Source organism: Hemitrygon akajei, unplaced genomic scaffold (assembly GCF_048418815.1).
Source record: "Hemitrygon akajei unplaced genomic scaffold, sHemAka1.3 Scf000047, whole genome shotgun sequence".
Classification (NCBI taxonomy): domain Eukaryota; kingdom Metazoa; phylum Chordata; class Chondrichthyes; order Myliobatiformes; family Dasyatidae; genus Hemitrygon; species Hemitrygon akajei.
In genome coordinates this window covers 914,978-939,235 of record NW_027331933.1, presented here as the reverse complement: position 1 = coordinate 939,235, position 24,258 = coordinate 914,978, and the positions used below count along the sequence as shown (strand labels likewise).

Below are 24,258 nucleotides of genomic sequence, written 5' to 3'. Positions count from 1 at the left end.
CCGAACTTGTGTACCTGCTCATTACATATATGTTACGTGAATGGGGCAAGGAAGTTGTTCAGTATATGAAATGAGCAGGTACAAAAATTGGGTGTGACATACAAGGGGTGATTGATAAGTTCGTGGCTGAAGGTGGAAGAAGTCAATTTTACAAAACCTTTCCAGCATCTGTAGATTTCCTCGTGTTTACAAAACCTAGCTATTTTCAATTATCTGAAACAGAAAGACCACAAAAGTTATTAATTTCAAACTTTCTGCATAATCAATCAAAGAGTTGAACTACACGTGCAGGTACCAAGAGCTGTATAACTTCAGGCCTTCTAACTTTGGCCACGAACTTATCAATCACCCCTCGTACAGCTCCGGCAGCAAAAAATTGGCAAAGCACCCCTGCTCCAGCCGCAGGCCTCAATGCAACCGGCCAAGATTCACACAATCTCAGGATGAACTCCGACTCACCCCCGCTCGAATCGGAGAAATGCCAACAACAGATGCAGTGAGCAAACCGCATGCGTTTATCAGGAGGTTCTCCGCAGCACCACCGGTGGCCGGAGGTCTGCACATAGTCGCCGGTGCCGGGAGGTCTGCACATAGTCGCCGGTGCCCGGAGGTACGCACATAGACCCCGGTGGCCGGAGGTACGCACAGCGCCACCGGTGGCCGGAGGTCCATGCAGCGCCACCAGTCTCTGGAGGTCCATGCAGCGCCACCACTGGCCGGAGGCGGGAGGGACAACGGAGAGGTAAATCACAAACACGACGAAGTCCGCAGATGCTGGAAATTCAGAGCAACACAAACAAAATGCTGGCAGAACTCAGTAGGCCGGGCAGCATCTATCGTAAAGAGTCAATAGTCGACGTTTCCAGTTGAACCCTCCTTCAGGACTGAGATGGAATGAAAAAAATCGGGGCGGGCGAGGAAATGTCTCGCTGGAAGGTGATAAGTGAAGCCAGGTAGGTGGGAAAGCTCAAGAGCAGAAGAAAATAGAGTCTAATAGGAGAGGAGAGTGGAGAATAGGAGAAAGGGATGGAGCAGTGGACCCAGAGAGAAGTGATACGCAGGTGAGAGGACGTGAAAAGTCAGAGAGGAAGAGAGGGAGGGAGGGGTGTGAGGGAAGTTTGTTCACAGGAAGGAGAAATCGATACTTATGCTATCAAGTAGGGGAAGGGGGTACCCCGACGGAATATGAGGTGCTGATCCTGGACCCTGAGGGTGGCCTCATCTTGGCACAAGAGGACACGATGGGTTGACATGTCGGAACTGGAATGGGCATCGGAATGAAAATGCTTGGACACCGGGAAGTCCTGCTCGGAGCGGAGAGTTCAACGGTTAATTTATTATCAAATCAGGTATCCATAAACAACTGCAAGTTTTTTTTTCTCCAGAGAGCCAAGAAAGAAAGAAAAAGCATGAAAATCTTTCAGAGAAAAAAAATCAAACTCCCACCTCAACCCCCCCCCCCCGCATCAAGAAGAAAAGCATCCCAATCAACAACCCCCAAAAAACACACCCTACCCCGCACAACCGCGGAGGAGCCGGTGTCACTAATGTAGAGGCGGCCGCATCGGGAGCAGCGGACACAATGGGCGACTCCGGAAGTTTCACAGGTGAAATGTAGCCTCACCTGGAAGGATGTTTGGACAACGGAGAGAGTTCGACCGTCCGGCCCTTACACTGTGACACACCGAGCTCCACATCAAATCCGTCCAAACGAATCTGGGTGAACTTTAATGACTAATAAATATAATTCCTCTCAGCGATCAGCTGTCTGAATGATTCCCTGACTGTGAGAGGAAGGGGTATCTATGGTCCACACTGTCAGGGTGTTGAGTTTACCAGGAGACAAAGACTGCAGGGACGAGAGGTTTTCTGTTGACTAATACACTGTGTGTGGACCCCGCTGGCAATTCTGGTGTTGTGACCCGAATCGAGTCAAACACCACGCTGCCCACTCCACCAACAACACGGCACAGCCGGACACATAACAGGGGACTTTACATCCCACAACACTGGATTCAGTGATGAAACCCGTGATTAATGTTGTTGTCCCACTGAAAAGTCCATTAAGGTGCTTTAAAATGCCAGCCCTCTCCCACAGATGACGTCACACAGCTCCTCCTCACACGCGCCTGACGTCACACGTGGGCTCCCCCACAGGGATCTGCCCTCACGTGCGCGGTAACTTATGTCACTCACGCGCTGCTGTGCTCGAGCTTTATCGGTTTAACGGCTGGGCTAATAATCACGTGACCAGCCCCTCCCGCACCGCTGTCAACAGAGGATTCAGGCGCTGCGCTATTCCCATTGGTGCGAAGCGATGTCAATCACCGGTTACAACCAGTCGTGGAGGCGGACAAGCCGAGTGGGCGTTACCCCGCTGAGTCCGTCTCCCGCTCGAGCGCCGACCGCCTCCTCAGAGCGGAGAAAACCTCAAAGTAAATGTCCGCTTTCTGATTTATTTCCATTTCCCCATTTTAATTGTGTGGAAATATTAGACAGACTGAGCTTCTGCTCTGGAACCACAGAAGGAAACTGAACTGTTGTCATTTCTGTGGAAAGCAAATACCATCCACACAGACAGATACATTACAACAGTATATTGAGCTGATATACGACAAAACAATAACTGTAACAAAGCATTAAGGCTGCAGAAAAGTGCAGTGCAGATAGACATATGGTGCAGGGTCACGTCGAGTTACATTGTGAGTGAAGTTGGGGCGTTTGTGACTGAGATGGGAGAGCAGCCGCCACCTTGCTGATGGTTAGAGGGGCTGAATAGCCTCTTCCTGCTGTTTCTCACTTGATGTTTCAGTGTTCCTGTCCAGCAAGGCTCCGGAGGAATGTGAATAGAAATTAGTGTTTATAAACACAAAACTGATTTAAATGAAACGTGAACATTTTCTGTTTGGGTCTGAATTATGTTTTGGACCGGGATGGGAATTGAGCCGGTGACTCTGTGACCTGGAGGTGGAGGGAAAGGGATCGGGGAAGATATGGTGTGGAAAAATAATCATGTATCTGGGGTAAATATGGAATAATGTGGTGGATGGGTCGGGCAGTGTGTGAAGGGTGAGAAACGGAGTCACAGGTTCAGGTGGGAGACCCTCCACCCGTCACCTGATCCCGTTTCCTGTTCATGTTTTTCCGCAGATCTGCAGCATCTGCGGGTCACTGCTCTACGTGTCCGTGTAGCTTCATCTTTCCCCGTTCAGACAAGGCAGTCAGATCCGGATCTGTCACGTCCTCTCCTTGTGGGTGGACAATGTCTTTTTCTCTGCAATAGTTTCTGCATGTTTCATTCCACTGTTTTGAGGCGCTGAAATGCAGCCGATGTTTCTGGGTGTCTGACCCATTTATGTGAGAATTTAGCCTTTTCTATTTATCTGAGCTTCTCATAAATGTGTAAAGTTTAGTTCAGCTTCACCTCAGAATTTCCAAAGCAACAACCCAGTCAAATAGTTTCACACAATTAAGATAATTTATTATATCTTTATTTTTTTTCTATTTTTGTACTATATATGTATATTCTTATTTTAAATCACAATTGTTAAAATCCATTGTTAAGAATTAGGTTCTACTGCTATCGCAGAAACAACGAATTTCATGTCACATGCCGGTGCTATTAAAACTGATTCTGATATTGATATGGGAGACCCACCACCGGTCACCTGATCCCAGTTACCACAGATCGTAATGTGAGATTGAAGCATTTTCCATATATTTGCTTTCCACAGAAATGACAACAGTTCAGTTTCCTTCTGTGGTTCCAGAGCAGAAGCTCAGTCTGTCTAATATTTCCACACAATTAAAATGGGGAATTTGTTTATTATCATCATGTACTGAGCTACAGTGGAAATCTTGCCTGACGTACCATCCACACAGACAGATACATTACAACAGTATATTGAGCTGATATACGACAAAACAATAACTGTAACAAAGCATTAAGGCTGCAGAAAAGTGCAGTGCAGATAGACATATGGTGCAGGGTCACGTCGAGTTACATTGTGAGGCCGAGTCCATTTTATCATTCATTTGGCTTATAACTGCAGACAGGAAGCCATCCTTCACCCTGGTGTTACGCGCTTTAAGGCTTTTGTATCTCTTCCCTGATGGGGGAGCGGGTTTGCAGCAAGAATGTCCAGGTTGTGAGGATCTCTGAGTAAATGGCCTGCTTTTCCGAGGGAGGAGAAGTGTAGGAAGAGTCCATGGAGTGGAGGCTTGTTTCTCTGAGGTTCCCTGCTCTCCAAAGTTCTCTGCAGTTCCTTGCAGTCATGGGCAGAGCAGTAGCCATACGAAGGCGTGAAGTATCGACAAGGAGCTCAAAGACCTCGCCTTCACCCTGCCTTGTGTAGCCGGATCCTGGACTTCCTGTCAGATCGCCGGCAGGTGGTAAGAGTGGGCTCCATCTCCTCTGTCTCTCTGACCCTCAGCACACATACCCCACAGGGTTGTCACTTTGGCCCCCTCCTTTACTTTCTGTGCACCCATGACTTGTATTGCCACCCACAGCTCCAATCTGCTATTTAAATTTGCTGACAACACTACATTGATTGGCCTAACCCGAAATACTGATAACAATCAATCAAATGCCTTCTGAGAAGGCTCAGTCCAAACAATCTTTTCACCCTTCTTCAGGAGATTGGTCAGAGGAAGAGCGATATCAGCAAAGTTCTTACAGAACGTACTACAATATCCATCCATTCCCAAAAACCTTCTAAGAGCCTTCTTAGCAGTCAGAATAGGAACTTGAGAAATTGCCTGGACTTTTGCCCGAACAGGACCCAACTTGCTTTGACCAACAACATAGCCAGGACAGGTCACACTGGCATGGCCAAATTCACTCTTAGCCAAGTTAACTGTAAGGTTGTCCTAGGAAAGCCTGTCAAATAGCTTTTCTACTGCAGAGATATGCTCTTCCCAAGTGCCACTCCCTGTAACTAAGTCATCATTATAGGTATCTGTGTGTTCTAACCCTCGAATTACAAAATCAATCATTCTCTGGGATGTTCCTGGAGCATTTTTCCTTCCAAAAGGCAAAACATTGTATTCATACTACCCAGATGGTGTCACAAATGCAGAAATTTCTCTACCTCTGTCCATCAATGGAACACACCAATACCCTTTCAACAGATTAATCTTTGTAAGAAATTAGCTTTTCCAGCCTTATCGATGCAATGATCCACTCTAGGGATAGGATAGGCATCTGTTTTTGTTACTGCATTTACCTTTCTATAATCAGTGCAAAATCTAACATGACCATCAGGTTTGGGCACAATAATGCAGGGTGACTCCAATCTCATTTTGAAGGCCTAATAATACCATTCTCCAGCATATACTCAATTCCCTGGTCAGCCAATTTACACTTTTCTACGTTCATGCAATATGGGTGTTGTTTAATCAGTTTGGCTTGACCAACATATACATCATGTACTATGACCGTGGTTTGCTTGGGAACATCGGGAAATAAATCTTTAAACTTCAGAATTAATTCCTTCAGCTGTTGTTGTTGCTTTGGCTGCAGATGAGACAACTTGTTATCAATGTTTTCTAGAACCACCGAGTTCATTAGCCTAACTGGGACCATGTTTGGCTTGTGAAAAGTCTCAGACGAGTCAATTGTTTCATTCTCAGGGTTGCCAGTTTCATTTGTTTTGACAACAACACACACAGATGGTACCTGCCTTTCAAAAAATGCTTTATCATATTTATGTGTACAAGTCAGCTGGGTGTTTTACTAACATAATTCACATCATTATTTTGGGAGACTATTTCATACGGTCTATTGAATTTCGCCTGAAGTGGATTTGTCAACATAAAGCAAGCAGCTTATCTACCACCTGGTATTTTCATTCGCAAGCCCGCTTACAAACCAACACTTCATTTTGTCTTGAGAAATCTTTAAGTTTTGTCTCGCTAGACTACAGGCTTGGTGTACTTTATTTTTGAACTTCAAATCATAGTCTAACGAGTTAACATCAATCCACCATTCCTTTTAACAAGGTCAAAGGTCACTCTGCGACCAAATACAAGTTCAAATGGAGTAAAGCCCAGTGATTCCTGTACTGACTCTCTTTCTGTGGACAAAAGCAAATGTATTCCTTCATCCCAGTGTTTTCCATTTCCAACACAATATGTCTTAATCATTGTTTTGAGGGTAGAATGAAATCTTTCTAAAGCCCCTTGTGATTCTGTATGGTACGCAGATGATGCAATTTGTTTTGCTCCCAGTTCAGAAACTACCTGCTGGAATAATCCAGATGTAAAATTACATCCTTGATCAGACTGGATTTCTTTAGGCAAATCGAATAATGTGAAAATCTTGGTAAGAGCCTTCGCCACAGTTTTAGCTTTAATATTTCTGAGAGGTATTGCGTCTGGGAATCTGGATGCAGTACACATAATAGTTAGCAGATACTGATGGCCAGCTTTAGTCTTTGGCAATGGGCCAACACAATCCACTATAACTTTGGAAAAGGGTTCACCGAATGCAGGTACAGGCCACTGGGGTGAGCTCATTCAGTTTACCCACAACTTGACAAGTGCCTTTTGGAAACTCTTATTCAGGGTAAACATAACTTTATGAGTTAAAGCAAACTGATCTGCTAATCCAGCAGATTCCTGCATAGTGGCAGCATCATTTCCATCTAAATACGTCTTTATGTCATCAGGAACGCACTTTTTGAATTCTTCAATTAAAACCAACTCTTTCAAGCTGTTAAAATCAGCATTTACATGTTCAGATGTGCACCGGCGGTCAAAGCACACAAATTTCTCATAAGCAAATTCCGTATGTCTGGTTCACAGATTTCTTCAAATTTCTAAACTTTTGCCTGTCTGCTTCTGGGACCAACTCGTAAGCTTTGAGCACAGCCTGTTTCACTATGTCATAATGTGTGGTGCGTGGCCGTGTGGTTAAGGTGTTGAACTCGCGATCTGAAAGTCATGAGTTCGAGCCTCAGCCGAGGCAGCATGTGTGTCCTTGAGCAAAGCACTGAATTACACACTGCTCCTGCACATTGATAGCCCAGTGGCGACGATTGGTGTAGCATAAATAAATAAATCATAAGCTGCTTCAGCAACTGTCAAAGCAGAATAGGCTTGCTAAGCCTTCCCCTTAATTACACTTTGTAAGAGAATTTTCTTTCTGCTTTTCTGCCTCTCCAGCCTGAAACTGCCTCTGCCTTTCCGGAGCCTCCATCTTCAATTTTTCTAACTTGTACTGGAGCTCAAGCTCACTAGGTTTACTTTCAGGAAACTCCAACTCCTCCACTTTAAATACACCCTCAGATACATAATGTTCAGCTATTATCCTCTGCATCTGTACCCTCCTCATTGTCAATTTCACCTTAGCAAGTATTAACATTTTAGCAATGCTCAATCCTTCTGGTGTCCTCTAACGCCTTAGAGGTTCACACTTCCAGATATCTATCAACATCCATTGCTGCTGGTTTTCCACACACAAATAAATCAAAAGGGATTTCCCCAATGAAATCGATATTAAACCAATCCTTAAATTTGTTCATATCCCAGATGCAGGCCCCATTTTGTTACAAACCGTAACGCTTTAGAAATGAACCAGCAGCAACAGACTACCCCCAGTGGCCACACATTTTAATTCCATGTCCCATTCCCATTCTGATATGTCTATCCACGGCCTCCTCTACTGTCAAAATTAATCCAAACTCAGGTTGGAGGAACAACACCTTATATACTGGCTGGGTAGCCTCCAACCTGATGGGATGAAAATTGACTTCTCTAACTTCCGTTAATGCCCCTCTTCCCCTTCTTACCCCTTCACTGACATATTTAATTGTTTGCCTGGTTTCCATGTCTCTCTGGTGCTTCCCCCCCACCTTTCTTTCTCCCGAGGCCTCCTTTCCCTTCTCCAGCTCTGTATCACTTTCGCCAATCACCTTTCCAGCTCTTAGCTTCTTCCCACCGCTTTCAGTCTTCTCCTATCATTTCACATTTCCCTCTCCCCCCACTACTTTCAAATCTCTCAGTATCTTTCCTTTCAGTTAGTCCTGACGAAGGGTCTCAGCCTGAAACGTCCACAGTTCTTCTCCTTATAGATGCTGCCTGGCCTGCTGTGTTCCACCAGCATATTGTGTGTGTTGTTTGAATTTCCAGCATCTGCAGATTTCCTCGTGAGTGTTATGTGTATAAATGTGTATAAATATAACTCCCAAACTATTGAGCTCGGGGGAAACAAGGCTTGGAGTCTTGAGTAAAGTATGAAAGTTCAGTTCAACCACAGAATAGGTGATGAGAGAGATATTTGTAATCCAGGGTAAATGTTGAGAGAAGGCAATTATGTCGTATTCCACAGGTTCCATGGTGGTAAAACGAGACCAACAGTCGCTGTAGATTTTATCTGTCATCCTTCCAAATCCACATACTAATTATCACCCGAATTGTCTTGTCATAAAGGGTATCATCTTCAAATGAATTACCACACCACAGCCAGGCAAGGGTTAATACATAAGTGGTCACCGCAGGATACCCCGAATCAGATCCACTGCTATGGATCAAATAAGGTGACAACCACACATTCGATGTACGGTGAATCGATAATTAACCCACCCTTGTGGGCAAAGGAAAGTTCCAAACAGTGACCCTTGGCCACTAGTTCCCTGGTTTTGATCCTTCCATTTTTCCTCCATCTCCGTCTGACTCTGAGTGTCTGTGTCCTCAGTTAAAACTAAACAAGCTGGGAGTGATGTAAACAAGCTGCAAGTCAGACTGATTTGCCTTCTTAATCTCTCTCTCTTAAAATGACAATCCACAGCAAACAAAACCTAGGGATTCATAACAATGGCCACTCCCCATTGTGAGCTGACAGGTGTGCCAGTAGGTGGGATGACTGAGTGAATCCCTTCCCACAGACTGAGCAGGTGAACGGCTTCTCCCCACTGTGAACTCGCTGATGACTCTGTAGGTGGGATGACTGATTGAATCCCTTCCCACATTCTGAGCAGGTGAATGGCCTCTCCCCAGTGTGAATTCGCTGGTGTCTCTGCAGGTTAGCTAACCGAGTGAATCCCTTCCCACAGACTGAGCAGGTGAACGGCTTCTCCCCAGTGTGAACTCGCTGATGTACCAGTAGGTTAGATGACACAGTGAATCCCTTCCCACAGACTGAGCAGGTGAACGGCTTCTCCCCAATGTGAACTTGCTGATGTCTCTGTAGGGTGGATAAATGAGTGAATCCCTTCCCACAGACTGAGCAGGTGAATGGCCTCTCCCCAGTGTGAACTCGTAGGTGATCCTGTAGGGTGGATGACCGAGTGAATCCCTTCCCACAGACTGAGCAGGTGAATGGCTTCTCCCCAGTGTGAACTTGCAGGTGATTCTGTAGGTTAGCTAACCGAGTGAATCCCTTCCCACAGATTGAGCAGGTAAATGGCTTCTCCCCAGTGTGAACTCGCTGGTGACTCCGTAGCTGGGATGACCGAGTAAATCCCTTCCCACAGACTGAGCAGGTGAACGGCTTCTCCCCAGTGTGAACTCGGTGATGACTCTGGAGGGTGGATGGCTGAGTGAATCCCTTCCCACATTCTGAGCAGGTGAACGGCCGCTCCCCAGTGTGAACTCGCTGATGACTCTGTAGGTGGGATGACTGAGTGAATCCCTTCCCACATTCTGAGCAGGTGAACGGCCTCTCTCCACTGTGAACTCGCTGATGACTCTGTAGGTGGTGTGATTGAGTGAATCCCTTCCCACAGACTGAGCAGGTAAACGGCTTCTCCCCAGTGTGAACTCGCTGGTGTACCAGTAGGGTAGATGACTGTGTAAATCCTTTCACACAGACTGAGCAGGTAAACGGCTTCTCCCCAGTGTGAACTCGCTGGTGTACCAGTAGGGTAGATGACTGTGTAAATCCTTTCCCACAGACTGAGCAGGTGAACGGCCACTCCCCAGTGTGAACTTGCTGGTGACTCTGTAGGTTGGATGTATCAGTGAATCCCTTCCCACACTTTGAGCAGGTGAATGGCTTCTCCCCAGTGTGAACTCGCTGGTGAGCCATTAGGTCAGATGACTGAGTGAATCCTTTCCCAGAAATTCAGCAGATGACCAGCCTCTGCCCAGTGTGGTGTGAACTGATTGGTGTGTCCACAGGTGGGATGACCGACTGAACCCCTTTCTCACACACAGAACAGGTGAATGGCCTTGCCCAGTGTGAACTTGCTGATGTACCTTCAATTGTGATAACCGAGTGAATCCATTCCCACTGTCTGAGCAGGTGAAAGGCCTTTCTCCTGTGTAAAATGACGGGCTTGCGAGTTGGTCAGATGACCGAGTGAATCCCTACCCACAGTTTGAGCAAGAAGGGTGGTCAACTGGATTTCTTGCTCCACTTCTTAACTGGTGTGCCGTGTTTGAGCTTCCTGGAGATGAATTCCTTCTCATTTTTAACCTGTAAAAAGATTTACAAAATCCATCAATGGGTGTAGGACAACATTTCAGATGAGATTACTTGAGTTGCCAAAGATTGATCTGGATTCACACTGTTACGGTGAGGTTCAACGAAAGTTGAACAGAGAAATCATCTCCTGACTGGGCAGAGTGCTGGTATCTGGAATGACCATCAATTCTCTGATGCTCTTCCTGTCACTATAAGAATGGGGCATTTCTGTCATCTCCAATCTGTGCCTTGGCTCAGTTTGACTCTCTCCATTGGTATTATTCCTTGTTTCCACTGAGCTGCATGGGTTCCTCGCCCCACAGTAACTGAAACACTCTCACACAAATAGTTTTTCTTGACGTGCAGCTGGGGTCTTCTTTTATGTATTATTAACTTAAAGTGCCACAGTTTTAACGCCATATAAAAAAATCCTGCTGAAATGACTGGTTGGTTCACACAGCTGTCAAAAAGGGTTAGAGTGAATTTTTGTATTATTTCAGGTTCTTGTCACAATCATAGAAAATTTCAACACAGAAGCAGGCCCTTTGGGCCATCTAGTTTGTGCTGAACTATTTAAACAGCCCACTCCCACACCTCTACCATCCAGGTACCAACACAAACCTCTTAAATGTTGAAATCGAGCTCGCATGCACCACTTGTGCTGGCTGCTCATTCCACAGCCGGATAACCATCTGTGTGAAGAAGTTTCCCCTCATGTTCCCCTTAACATTTCACCTTTCACCCTTAACCCATGGCCTCTGGTTGTCATCCCACCCAATCTTCGTGGAAAAAGCCAGCTTGCATTAACACTATCTGTGCCTCTCTATCACAATCAAATCTCCCCTCAATCTTCTGCATTCCAAGGAATAAAGTCCTGATTTGTTCAATCTTTCCTTATAACCCAAGTCCTCCAGACATGGCAACATCCTTGTGAATTTTCTCTGAAATCTCTGAACTTCTTTTACATCTTTCCTGTAGGTAGGTGACCAAAACTGCACACAATACTTCAAATTAGGCCTCACCAATGTCTTCTGGAAGTCAACATAATATCCATCTATTATTATCAGTACTTTGGTTCATGAAGGGCAATGGGCTGAAATCATTCTTTCCATCCCCATCTCCCTGTTATACCACTTTCAGTGAATTAAGGACTTGTATTCCTAGATCCTTTTCTTCCACAACACTCCTCCATGCCCGACCAGTCACTGTGAAAGACCTCCCTTGGTAGGACATACCAAAGTGCAACAACTGACACTGGTCTGCATTAAATTCCATTTTCCATTTCTAAAACCATTTTCCCACCTGGTCCAGATCACACTGCAAGCCATGATAGTCTTCTCGGAGTCCGATAAACCCCCAGTCTTGGTGTCATCCACAAATTTGCCGATCCAGTTAACCACACTATCATCCAGATGACTGATATACATGACAAACAACAACAGATCCAGCACTGATCCCTGTGGCAACCACTAGTCACAGGCCTCCACTCAGAGAGGCACCCATCTGCTACCACACTCTGGCTTCTCCCAAAGACAGTGTCTCATCCGATTTACTGTCTCATCTTCAATGCTGAGTGACTGAACCTTCTTTACCAACCTCCCATCTGACACTTTGTCAAGTGCCTTGCTAACGTCCATGTAGACAACATCAACTGCCTTGTCTTCATCCACTTTCCTGATAACTTCCTCGAGAGACTCTATAAGATTGGCCAGAGCCATGCTGTCTATCCTTTATCAGTCCACACCTATCCAAATACTTACAGTATATACTTGGTTCCTGCACACACATTCCAATAACTTGCCCAGTTCTGATGTCGAGCTCACCAACGTATAATTTCCTAGTTTATTTTTACAGCCTTTCTTGAACAGCAGAACAACATTGTCTGTCCTCCAATCCTCCAGTACCTCACCTGTCACTAAGGATGATTTAAATATCTGTGCTAAGGCCCCAATAATTTCTGCACTTGTCTTCCGCAGGGTCCTAGTGAACAACTTCTCAGGCCCTGGGGATTGATCCACACTAATTTGCCTCAAGACAGCAAACCCCGCCACCTCTGTAATCTGTACAGGGTCCATGAAGTTGATGCGGCTTTGCCTCACTTCTATTGACTCTGTATTCATCTCTTGAGTAAATACGGATGCCAGAAAAATCTCCCCAACTCTATGTTATCCCTTCATATGGATTACCATTCTGATCTTCCAGAGAATTAATTTTTTTCCCTTGCAATCTTTTTGCTCTTAACATATCTGCAGAATCCCTGAGGATTCTCCTTCACCTTGTCTGCTGGGGCAACCTCATGTCTTCTTTTATTTCTTTCATAAGTGTTCACTTGAATTTCCTGTATTTCATAAGTACCTCATTTGTTCCTATCTGCCTGTACCTGGTATGCACCTCCTTTTTATTGATCTGGGAGAGGAAAGCCAAAGGAGTGATAGATCTGCATGGTGGGAGGTGGGGGTAAGGAGGGTTAAACTAAAGTTGCAGGGGGAATGGGAGCCTGAATAACAGAACAAGTAGTGGAGGGATTGTGGAGACAGTTGTTGATCAGGCCTCAGACAAAGTCAGGAATGAAAACGTTGAGCATGGTGCAGTGAATATGCTGAGCCCTGTATATTTCAATACAAGGAGCAGCGTTGGAAAGGCGGATGTGTTCAGGGCATGGATCAACACCTGGAATTATGACACTAGGATCTGGCAACTGTGGACTGGGACAGGCTGCTTTATGGCAAAGGTGTGCTTGGTAAATGGGAGGCCTTCAAAGCGAAATTTTGAAAGTACAGAGCGGGTCTGTCAGAATAAAAGGTAAAGATCGAACCTGTAGGGAAACTTGGATTGCCAGAGATATTGAGACCCTGGTAAAGCACAAAATGGAATTGCATAACAGGGATAGGCAGTCCGTTTCTTATGGAGTATCAGAAAAGAAAGAGAACATATAAAAATAAATTAGGATGGCTAAAAGATAGCATGAGGTTGCTGTCACAGAAAAGGTGAAGGATAATCCTCAGGGATTCTAGTGATAGATTAAGAGCAAAAGGATTGCAAGCCACAAAGTTGGTCCTCTGGAAGACCGGAATGGCAATCCACGTGTGGAAACAAAGCAGATGGGGGAGATCTTAAATATTTTTCCATTCTCTATTTACTCAGGAGATGGACAAAGGGTCTATGGGAGTGTGGAAAAGTGGCATTAACCATTTCAACCCTGGGAAAAAAAACACTCCTCTGGCCACTCACACGCTCAATACCCCTCATCATTTTATACACCAAAAAATGTCTCTAAATATAAACAAGGAAATTATACATTGCACAATCTTCTTTCCACGATTCAGTACATTTTCACGGACAGGTGTGTAAAAAGGGCCCAACGAATATCAGGGATAAACAGGCCCAATTCACCCCATCCACAAACTGTTCCTGCTGCTACCATCCAGGAAACAGTACCACAGCAAAAGGAGCAACAGGCTCCGGGACATCATCTTCCACCAGGCCATCAGACTGATTAATTCATGCTGATACAATTGCATTTCGATGTTATATTGACTGTCCTATGTACAAACTATCTATTATAAATTACTATAAATTACACATTGCACATTCAGATGGAGATGTAAGGAAAATATTTCTACTCCTCATGTTTATGAAGTATGTATCTAATAAAGTCAATTCAATTCACCCTCTCTGTCATTCTGGCTCCCATTCCCCCTACAACTTATTTTAACCACATCACCCCCTCCCCTGTTCACTACGACTAGCAAGCCTTCCCACTAGGATATTCATCCCCTCTTGTTCTGTTCCTCTAACTAACAAATCCCCTATCAGCCTTTTGACTTTCCTCTGCCAGGTAATTTCCCCCAACAGCTTCTAAAGTGGTCCACCAGTTGTTCTGTGAAATGGCCACAAGTGTACTCTGCGATGGATATTTAACCTCATTCCCCTTCCTGATTCTCACCCAGTTTCATGTGTCCTGCACCTTGGGTGTAACTCACCTCTCTTCATATCATATCTATCACCCCCTCCAACTGCTGGATGATCTGGAATTCACCCATTTCGAGTTCCAGCTCATTGAAGTGCAGGGTTACAAGCTGCAGCTGGATGCACATCTTGTAGGTGAGGGCATCAGGGACACTGGAGGTCTCCCCTCCTTCCCTCCAATACCCCTCTAATTTGTAATAATCTCCCCTCTAATTTGTAATAACCAGTGTGCAGATAAATCTTGTACTGTGCATTTTTTACTCAGTGACAAGATGTGCACAGTGAATTTTATATAGAGAGGTATTCATTTCCACAGCTAGCAAATCACTGTCAATAGGAACTTTGATCTCCTCTGGGTTCGATCCAGTTCATCTGCACTCTCACACAACCTATGTAGCAGGCCTCTAACAGGAAATTGAAGATTTTCTCACCAAAGCTTTTGCACATTGTCCATATGTGGTTTACTTGCTAAATTACGCTTTAAAAAGTCAGATTTCCAAATATCACTCCACTTCTTCCCACTTGCAAATTCTCCAACAACTTTTGCATCACCAAAATGCAAACAGCCATCACTAGTTTCTGTATTCTACATAAATATTCCCCCTGAACCCTCCCCCAATGACTGACAGTGGTGAACTCAGTGAATGCAGTGCCAATGTATACGAAGGGAAGGGCAGTAGTCTGTCTCACTGGAGTCTGGCACATTTGTGATGTGAAAGCTACTTGTTGCCCAGGGCAAAGGTGTTTGATATCATTATGCACCCAGAGAGAATGGGACAAAACATGTTCTCACCGGTAGAAAAGTCCAGAGCAAGAGGAGGTAGAGGAAGCAACACACACAAAATACTGGAGGAGTTCAGCAGGCCAGGCAGCATCTATGGAAAAGAGTACTAATGCCGATTTTCTCAACTGCTGATGTAAAAGATTTGGTTCCCTTTCTCCGAGTTCCTAATCCTTTCATTTAGATAGCTGGAGCTCAGTTCTGTCTGAGAGATCCATCGGTTCCCATTCCCTCGTCAACCGGAAGCTCCCCGGGGTCCGTGTACAGATCGTGGGCCTGAGAGAGAGGGAAGAGGGCAGCACTGTCCCGGGATTGCTGGTCACGGTGTCAGAAATTCAAAGGATTATCCCGAAGTCGGTGTTTAAGATAAAAACACGGAGAATCGCCCTTACCTGCAACCGACATTTTGAAAGCCTTCTGTGTACTGCGCGCAGGCGTGAAACTCAGGGACGTCCTCAGTCTGACGCCTGCGCAGTTCATTGGCGCTTCAGCGCCGGCGAAATTCTTAACGCATGGCCCTATGGGTAATCACGGTGCCATTCAACAATTCTGCAAGCACCGGTTCAATGTCCATACCGCATTATTTTTTATCATGTATAGAAAAAAATCTGCAGCTGTTTTAACGCAGAAAGCGGCTCCCATAAGCAATATACTCAATATCAACGTGTATCTAATGCCAAAGTAAAATGCAGATATAAAACACCGGAGATTCTGCAGTTGCTGGAAATACAGAGACGCACAGACACAAAACGCTGGAGGAACTCTGTAATTCAGAGAGCAACTAAGCAGCGGAGTACACAGTCTAGGCATGCTGAAGGGGCTCGGCCTAAACGTTTTCTATTTATTCCTCTCCAAAATTTCTGCCTGATCTGTTGATTTCCACTAGTATTTTGCAGAAATTAACCACCTTTTTTTCTGGTCAACCAGTTTCCAAATGTTTCTGATCTTTCTTTTGTAGCCATATCCTGCTGGTCTGATTCCTCCTCCTCCTCGTAAACTCTAGACCCCATCTCTGTCTGGAGCCCCAAAGCCCTGACTCAGGCTGGCAAATCTTCGGTTTCTGACTCTGCACCATCGAAGATTCACTCGCTAGTCTGCTGTCAGACTTTAGAGGTGCTTTGTGTTACGAGACCGCAGGTTCGCTTACTTTGAGTGTCGCTTTAAGTGCCTGAGTGAGGCGGGGCTGTGACGTCAGACACAAGCTGCGGCAGCCTGAGGGAGCGGGAGCGGGAGAGGGAGAGGGAGAGGGAGACAAGCTGTAGGAACTTCAGCGTGTGACTGCTACAGGCTGCAACTCTTCCATGCCCAAAAGGTTGGGTTGATCTGATCATCGGCACGCAGTGCACAACGGATGTGTGACTGTCACTTCGTATCATCCATATGTGTGGATTTGCTGGAGTGTCCAACTTTTGTTGGCCCTTACCCGGAATCGGGGTGTTCTGTGGTAACCACTTGAAGACGATATTCCTGTCACTGTCACCTGGTGATATTTCTAAGTGGATTTCGGAACTAATCGACGGATAAGATCTTCGGCGGCTGTTATTTCGTTTACCCAGCGTGGAATGTGTGTGGAATTCTTCGTAATTGCATTCTCTCCACAAGTTCGTGTGGATTTACAAATCTCTCCTCTCACTCACTTATTCCGTGGATTACTGAACTTTTCCACTTTACCATCTGAAGACTTTAAGCATTGTTTCCCAAGATTGATAGTTTGGGAGCTATATATACGCATAACACTGTTAACTTCTGTTTATTTCATTTAATCTTTTATATTTGGAGTAGATACTGTTACGTACCCCGTGACGGGTCAAAGAAGCAGCAGAAATAGAAAACAGCGTGGAGTCTGGTATTGCTATAAACTAATGCTATTTATTAGTAACTACGCGATACAGCAAGATAAATGCAGATATATCAAACAGGTTAGCAATGATCATGTGTGTGTGTGTGTGTGTGTGTGTGTGTGTGTGTGTGTGTGTGTGTGTGTGTGTGTGTGTGTGTGTGTGTGTGTGTGTGTGTGTGTGTGTGTGTGTGTGTGTGTGTGTTTGTGTGTGTGGAAATAGGAAAGCCAAGCTTCTTCACGCTTCGGGGTGAATGGATACCGTCTTACGGTGATGAGTGAAGTTCGGTTCAGTTCGTGGGATTGAGTCGTGTAGTGATGGAGAGAGAGAGGGAGAGTTTTGAGTCTTCAGGTAAGCTGACGCCGTCGATAGTCCCGTCGTCCTCCGAAATCCTTTGGAAGTCACCGACTGTGACATTACAAACGGGACCGTTCTTCTGTGGTGGAGTTATTAACCCAGGCGTGGGATGGGCACACGAATAACTCCCCACCAGTCACAGCCTTTTCACACTGCGAGAGCCGCTGATCGATGCTCCTGATCGATCTTCCAAAGCCCACCTTTTTCTGTGGACACAACAAAGATCATTCAGTGTCCAAAACCATGTGGCTGGAGGTCTATCAGCGGACCTCCTACTTATCTCACCGTGCTGAGCCCCAGCTGTCCATCAAACAGTTCCTCCCTTCTCTCTCTGTAAGAACACAGAAGCTCTCTAACAAGGTGTCCTGTGTTGAACATCTCCCTCTCTCTTTTCAAAAACACAGTTCATAGGGGTAATTCAGGACCCCGTCACAATACTAATGAAGAGAGTGGTTTTAACATCGAAACCAGACTCCGTTAGTGATCTGTTGCTGCTGGTCCGTAACAATTGCAACAACCCAGCTGTCTGAGGCACAATCCTTTAAAATTGGTGAAAATGACCCAAAACGTTGAAAAGAGCGGGGAAGAAGGAGTTTAACCATCTTCGTCCGGAGCCCTGAAGAACGTCACAACCACAGTGAGCTCATCGTCTTATTCAGCCCGGAGAAAATCATGCAGGGAATTCATGCAGGTGTATAAGATGATGAGAGGCATTGGTCGTGTGGATAGCCAGAGGCTTTTTCCCAGGGCTGAAACGGCTAACACGAGGGGGAATAGGTTTAAGCTGCTTGGAAGTAGGTACAGAGGAGATGTCAGAGCTCAGTTTTTTAAGCAGAGTGGTGCGTGAGTGGAATGCACCGCCAGCGACAGTGGTAGAGGCGGATACAATAGGGTCTTTTAAGAGACTCTTAGATAGGTACATGGAGCTTAGGAAAATAGAGGGCTATGTGGTAGGATAATTCTAAGCAGTTTCTAGAGTAAGTTACATGGTCGGTACAACATTGTGGGCCAAAGCATCGGTAATATGTTGTAGGTTTCTGTGATTCTATGAAATTCAAGGGAAATCTCCCGTCCCACGGAGTGGTGACTAGTTGCAACCTGTCATCTCAGGGAGAGTGAGAGGGGAACGGCAGGGATAGATTTTCATATACTGATATGGAACAGAAACATGGGCAGGGACCAGATGGGCCGAGTGGCCTGTCTAGTGTGCACAGTCAGTGTGGTAGAGACAGTAAGTACCTGAGACACGGGATTTGATACAGAACTGATTTATCTTTCACAGATCCATTGTATTAAACGCCTGTCTAGTTTAAGACTAACATCAGCAGAACAGACTCCTCCAATGCTCAGTGACCAGGGTTCAGTCCTGGGTGCGATGAGCAGCCGCAAGAACTGCAGAATCTGACAGTAACAGTCCCTCATGAACCTGCAGCTGCCTTCAGTCACCGTGATGGTTAAACATTTAACACGGAGCTGATTTGAACTTCCTCCCTGATGTGAAGCTGCTGGTGTTGCAGCAGCTGGGATGATTGAGTAAAACTCTTTGCTCACTCCGGACAGAAATGTGGCCTCTATTTATTGTGAACTCACCGGAGCATCACAAGGTGGGTTAACTGAATGAGTCTCTTCGCACACACGGAGCAGGTGAACGGCCGCATCCCAGTGCGAAGCTGTTGGTGTATCTGCGATGGCCGGATGAACCCGTTCCGAAATGAGAGTCAGTGAATGACGTCACGGTGCTCTGAACGTCATGGCAATGTATCCAATCAGATCACGGACATGGACACGTGTTCGAGCTCTCCTTGCAGCGAGTGGGGCGCTGTCTTCTCCAGCATCTCCGCCTCCACATTAAAGGATCGGCGGCATTCAAGCGCTGGTGAACTGACAGATACAGCGGAACTAACGAGCTGTTGTGTTTGTGATTCCCATACACAGATCCTTTGACTTTTCTACACTGTTAAAAGTTTACAAAGCTTGTCAGTGGATGAAGGACAACATTTCATTTTTCAAAATGTTCCTGAGACGAGCGGGGTAATTTAGTGAAGGTTTATAACCTTTGTTATATAACTCAGCCATGACTTTTTTTTTAATACTTAAAACGTTTATTTAATACCCCGGGCAAATAATCAACGACCAGCCTTATCTTATCATCTTCAAAGTTAATCATACCTAACCGACGAGATGGCGAATTATAGTAACCTTTCTTTTCAAGAAACGCAATGATCACAGGTCGAGGTTTCTGCTGAGAAGAGGATTTAAACACTAGGTCTCGGTGTACCCGGGCTATTCTAGGCGGAGTCTCCAAAACGTCAGAAAACATACGAGCCAACAGCTTTGCAAAAAATTCTGAAGGTCGATTGCCTTCGACCAACTCAGGAAGACCCAAAATTCGTATATTGTTCCTTCTTGATCTATTCTCAAGGCGACAATCTTTCGTCTTAGAGATTCCACGATTTTCGATTGTTTATCTCCGAACTTCCCCAACTCATCCGTCTTAGTGTCGAGTCTCGTTACAGCATCTTCATGTTCCTGAATCTGAGTAGTCTGTTCCTGCAAAGTGTTTTGAATAGTCTGCAGCAGAATCTCAATTCGTTTAAGCTCTGTGGTAACCTTTAAACACACATCCGAATGTGGTTCAGACGTTTCGCTCTGAGCTTTCAGAATTAGCTCCGCAATAGCTTCCACAGTCACAGAAGGATCCTCTTCTTTTTTCCAGAAGTTTTAGCACGAGACATCAACGCAGATTGGATTCAGTAACTTAAAAAGAACGAAGCTGTTCGAGAAACACGTCTGCTCCATGCAATGCCATGAGGGGAAGGACAACATTTCAACTCAGATAATTTTAGTTTCCATGGTGCCTTCTGATAAAAACCCTGTCACAGCTCCAAACAATTTGGAGGAATAATACTTCATCTTCAAACTGACCGCAGTCTCGGCATCAGGCACAATATCAAACCCTCTGCTTCCCTCTGTGTATCAAAATGGATCACTCCTCCCCTTCATCAGTCTGTGACTTGGCTCAGTTTGTCTGTCTCCTTCGCATTCTGAGCATGCGCCACACACCTACTGAGATCACATTTTATTTACATGGCTGTGACTAGAGACTTTCTGAATATTATGTCCCTCCTGGCATTTGACGGTGGTAAACTCAGAGTCAGCAATGGTATTGAAGCTCAGGAGTAGGTGATTAGGCTTTTTCGTTGGAGATCGATAAACTGCCGGTAGTGTGTGTCTGGATGAGTGGGTCGTTTTCAGACTGGAAGGAGGTAGCATTTGGAGTACCCCAGAGATCAGTCCCTGACCACAGTTGTTCACAGTTTAATGTCCTGGCGGAGGCAGCGAGATGTGAGATGTCCCAGTCTGCTGCTGACGCAGAAAGAGTGGAGTTGGGGGAGGGGAGGCTATTCACATGCAATTCCGTAGCTTTGCAATCAGTACATAGTGCACTGTGGGGCTGCAGTGGCGGGTTCCAATCTGCTAATTAGATTTGCTGACCACACTACATTGATCGGCCGAATCCCAAACAACTGCTGAACAGTGTCGATGATCAGAGGGATCGCAGACTCCAAGGAGGCGGGGCTATGACGTCAGTCACAGGCTAACGGCGCCAACTGTGGCCTGAACCATAAGCGAGAGAGAGCGATCTGCAGACAGGCAGTCGGCCAGTCTAAAGAGAGAGAGAGAGAGAGACAGAGAGACTGGAAAAGCTGATAGCTTCAGTTAGACGCAGCTGAGGCTTGGAACTCTCCTATGTCCACAAGAATGGGTTGATCATCGGTACACGGAACCACAACGAATGTGTGTGGCTGTCACTTCGTATAATCCATAGGAATGGATTTTGGAATATATTGTGTTAACCCTTGCCTGGGTATGTTGTGTGGTAACCCCTGGAAGACGGTATTCCTGTGACAGGTCATTTTCGCTGATAACTCGTATGTGGACGGATTCAACGGATAAGAACTTCGACGACGGTATTTTGAAGTAACGGCCGTTTCTCTACGTTTCACCCTGGATTACAAATATCTCTTTCCCGTCATTTATTCCGTGGATTACTGAACTTTCCTACTTTACCACCTCGAGACTCTGAGATTTATTTCCTCAGGGTGGATAGTCTGGTAGTTATATTTACACATATAGGCACTTAACAGTGTAAACTATCCTTTACTTCGTTAAGTTACTATATGACAAGTAGATACTCATAAAGAAAGTGGTTTTAACATCAAAACCAGACTCCAGTGTGAATTCTATTGTTGTTGGTTCGTTTCTAAAACGTCACAGTTCGTAACAACAGTTTTATTAAACTAGTTAGACCACATCTGGAGTGTTTCATGCAGTTCTGGTCGCCCCCATTCACGGAAGGCTGTCGGGGCTTTGGAGAGGGCGCAGAAGAGGTTTCCCAGGATACTGCCTGGATTAGAGGGCATGAGCTATAACGAAAGGCTGGACAACAGTTCAGTTCAAAAATGAAAACAGTTCAGTTTCCTTCTGTGGTTCCAGAGCAGAAAATCAGTCTGTCTAAAATTTCCACACAATTAAAATGGGAAATTTGTTTATTCTCATAACGTACTGAGCTACAGTGATAACTTTGCCTGACGTACCATCCACACAGATCGATACATTACAACAGTACATTGAGCTGATATACGACAGAACAATCCCTGTAACAAAGCATAATGGCTGCAGAGAAAGTGCAGTGCAGATAGACATATGGTGCAGGGTCACGTCCAGTTACATTGTGAGGCCGAGTCCATTTTATCATTCATTTGGCTGATAAACACAGACAGGAAGCCGCCCTTGAGCTTGTCATTACTAATAACTGCAGGTCTTTTCTCACTTTCTCGTGGCACTAGACAGGGATGTCCATTAAGCCCTTTATTGTTTAATCCTGTATTGGATCCTTTACCTATAACACTACGTGAAGCTGAAAATATTCTTGGTATCTCTATGAATGGAACCATACATAAGATTTCTCTTTATGCAGATGATCTTTTGGTTTTTATTTCAGATCTTGAGGAATCAATTCCTAATCTTTTGGAAACACTTAAATATTTTCGTACATTTTCAGGATATAAAATTAACTTGAATAAAAGCGAATTGTTTCCATTAAATGTCCATGTTAGCATTTATGATGATATTCCTTTTAGAATTGTTAATACATTTAGATATTTAGGTATTATAATTACTAAAAAAATATAAAGATCTCTATAAAGCGAATATAGTTCCTTTAATGGACTCCATGAAGCAGCCATTTTCTAGATGGAATCCACTACTTTTTCTTTAATAGGACGTATTCATGCTGTGAAAATGATGATTTTACCTAGATTTTTATATATTTTCGAAAATATACACATCTTTTTAACTAAAAAAAAAATCTATCAAATTGACTCTCTTATTTCTTCCTTTATTTGGAACAATAAGAGACCAAGAATTATTAAGTATCATTTACACAAATCTAAAAAAGATGGTGGACTTGCACTTCCTAATTTAAGACTGTATTATTGGGCTGTGACTATTAGACAATTATGTTTTTGGTTACATTGGCTTGATAAGAACCAAAAATCATTATGAGTTGATTTGGAATTAAAAGCTGTTAAACAATTTTATTTAACTTCAATTTTAGGAGCTCCATTACCTTTACAGCTCTCTAAAATTCCAAATTTAAATCTTTACCCGGTTATTAAACAATCCCTACGGATTTGGGTTCAGTTTCGTTTTTTAAAAAAATTTTAAACAATGTAAGTTGTCTAGTTTTTTATATCGAAACTTTTCATTTAAACCTTCAACAACTGACCCAATTTTTCTCCTATGGAAAAATAAAGGGATCCATTCGTTTACAGATTTATTTTGTGATTGTTGATTGATGACCTTTGAAGAGTTATTTAACAAATTTTCTCTCGCTCATACACATTTTCAGCAATATGTTCAGATTGGACATTTTTAAGAGCAATATCTACATAAGTTTCCATATTTACAAGAATCTGATTTGTTGGATAACATTTTGAAATCGAATCCCTTAGTGAAAGGTTCCATTAGCAGAATTTAAAATTTATTTTTGTTACAAAAAGAGAACCTATCACTAAAGACTAAATAAGATTGGGAGAGAGAACTTCATATGGCCTTTGTTAATGAAGATTGACTTCGAGTTTTGAAAAACTTAAATTCTTCTTCTGTATGTGCCCACCATCGTTTAATTCAATTTAAAATTGTTCACCGTTATTATTTAACAAAGGAGAGTCTATCTAAAATATTTCCTTGTATAGACAAATGTTGTGATAGATGTAAAACTGAAGTAGCTACTTTGTCACATATGTTCTTGTCATGTACTTCATTAAAATCGTTTTGGAAATCTTTATTTTCTACAAGTTCTAAAGCTCTGAAAATTAATTTACAATCTAATAGATTGACTGTTCTATTTGGAATAGTTCCATATCATATTCAGTGTATTTCATCTTCAGATCAACATGTAATTGCATTTGTTACATTACTGACAAGAAGGGCTATTTTATTAAAATACCAAGATATTTCTTCCCCTACATTAATTGAATGGTTTTCTCAAGGAATGTTATGTCTTAGTTTGGAAAAACATAGAAGTAGAACTTTTGATCCTCGATTCGAATTTGAAAGAAGATGGGGTTCATTTGCCAAATATTATCATTTAATTTGAATTACTCTGTATGGTTTCCTTCCAAATGTATTTTTTTTATAAATACGAAATGGCGGTTGATGTTTCTTATTTTCATATTTAGATGATGGTCAAATGTGTGTAGTTAGTGGGTGTTTTCCCCTAGTTAGATGGAGTTCCTTTTTTTCCATATATATAATTTCCAATTTTATATTTTACGATCATTTTTTATCAGCTTTATTAATTGCATACATATTAATCTATTGAAGGTTTGTATCATTTT

At 43.9% G+C, this 24,258-nt stretch overlaps 1 protein-coding gene across 1 annotated transcript; it reads right to left on the bottom strand.

The window, feature by feature from the left end:
• Nucleotides 1–209: 209 nt before the first annotated feature.
• LOC140720802 (uncharacterized) lies at nt 210–10,030 on the bottom strand. Its single transcript, XM_073035648.1, has 2 exons — nt 8,844–10,030; nt 210–213 (listed from the first exon to the last, which is right to left on the bottom strand). The coding sequence occupies exons 1-2, from the start codon at nt 10,028–10,030 to the stop codon at nt 210–212; spliced, it is 1,191 nt and encodes a 396-aa protein (XP_072891749.1).
• Nucleotides 10,031–24,258: the final 14,228 nt, after the last annotated feature.

Excerpts from the sequence above, each read along its gene's own strand:
- LOC140720802 (XM_073035648.1), bottom strand. The coding sequence starts at position 10,030 with ATGGCTCACCAGCGAGTTCACACTGGGGAGAAGCCATTCACCTGCTCA.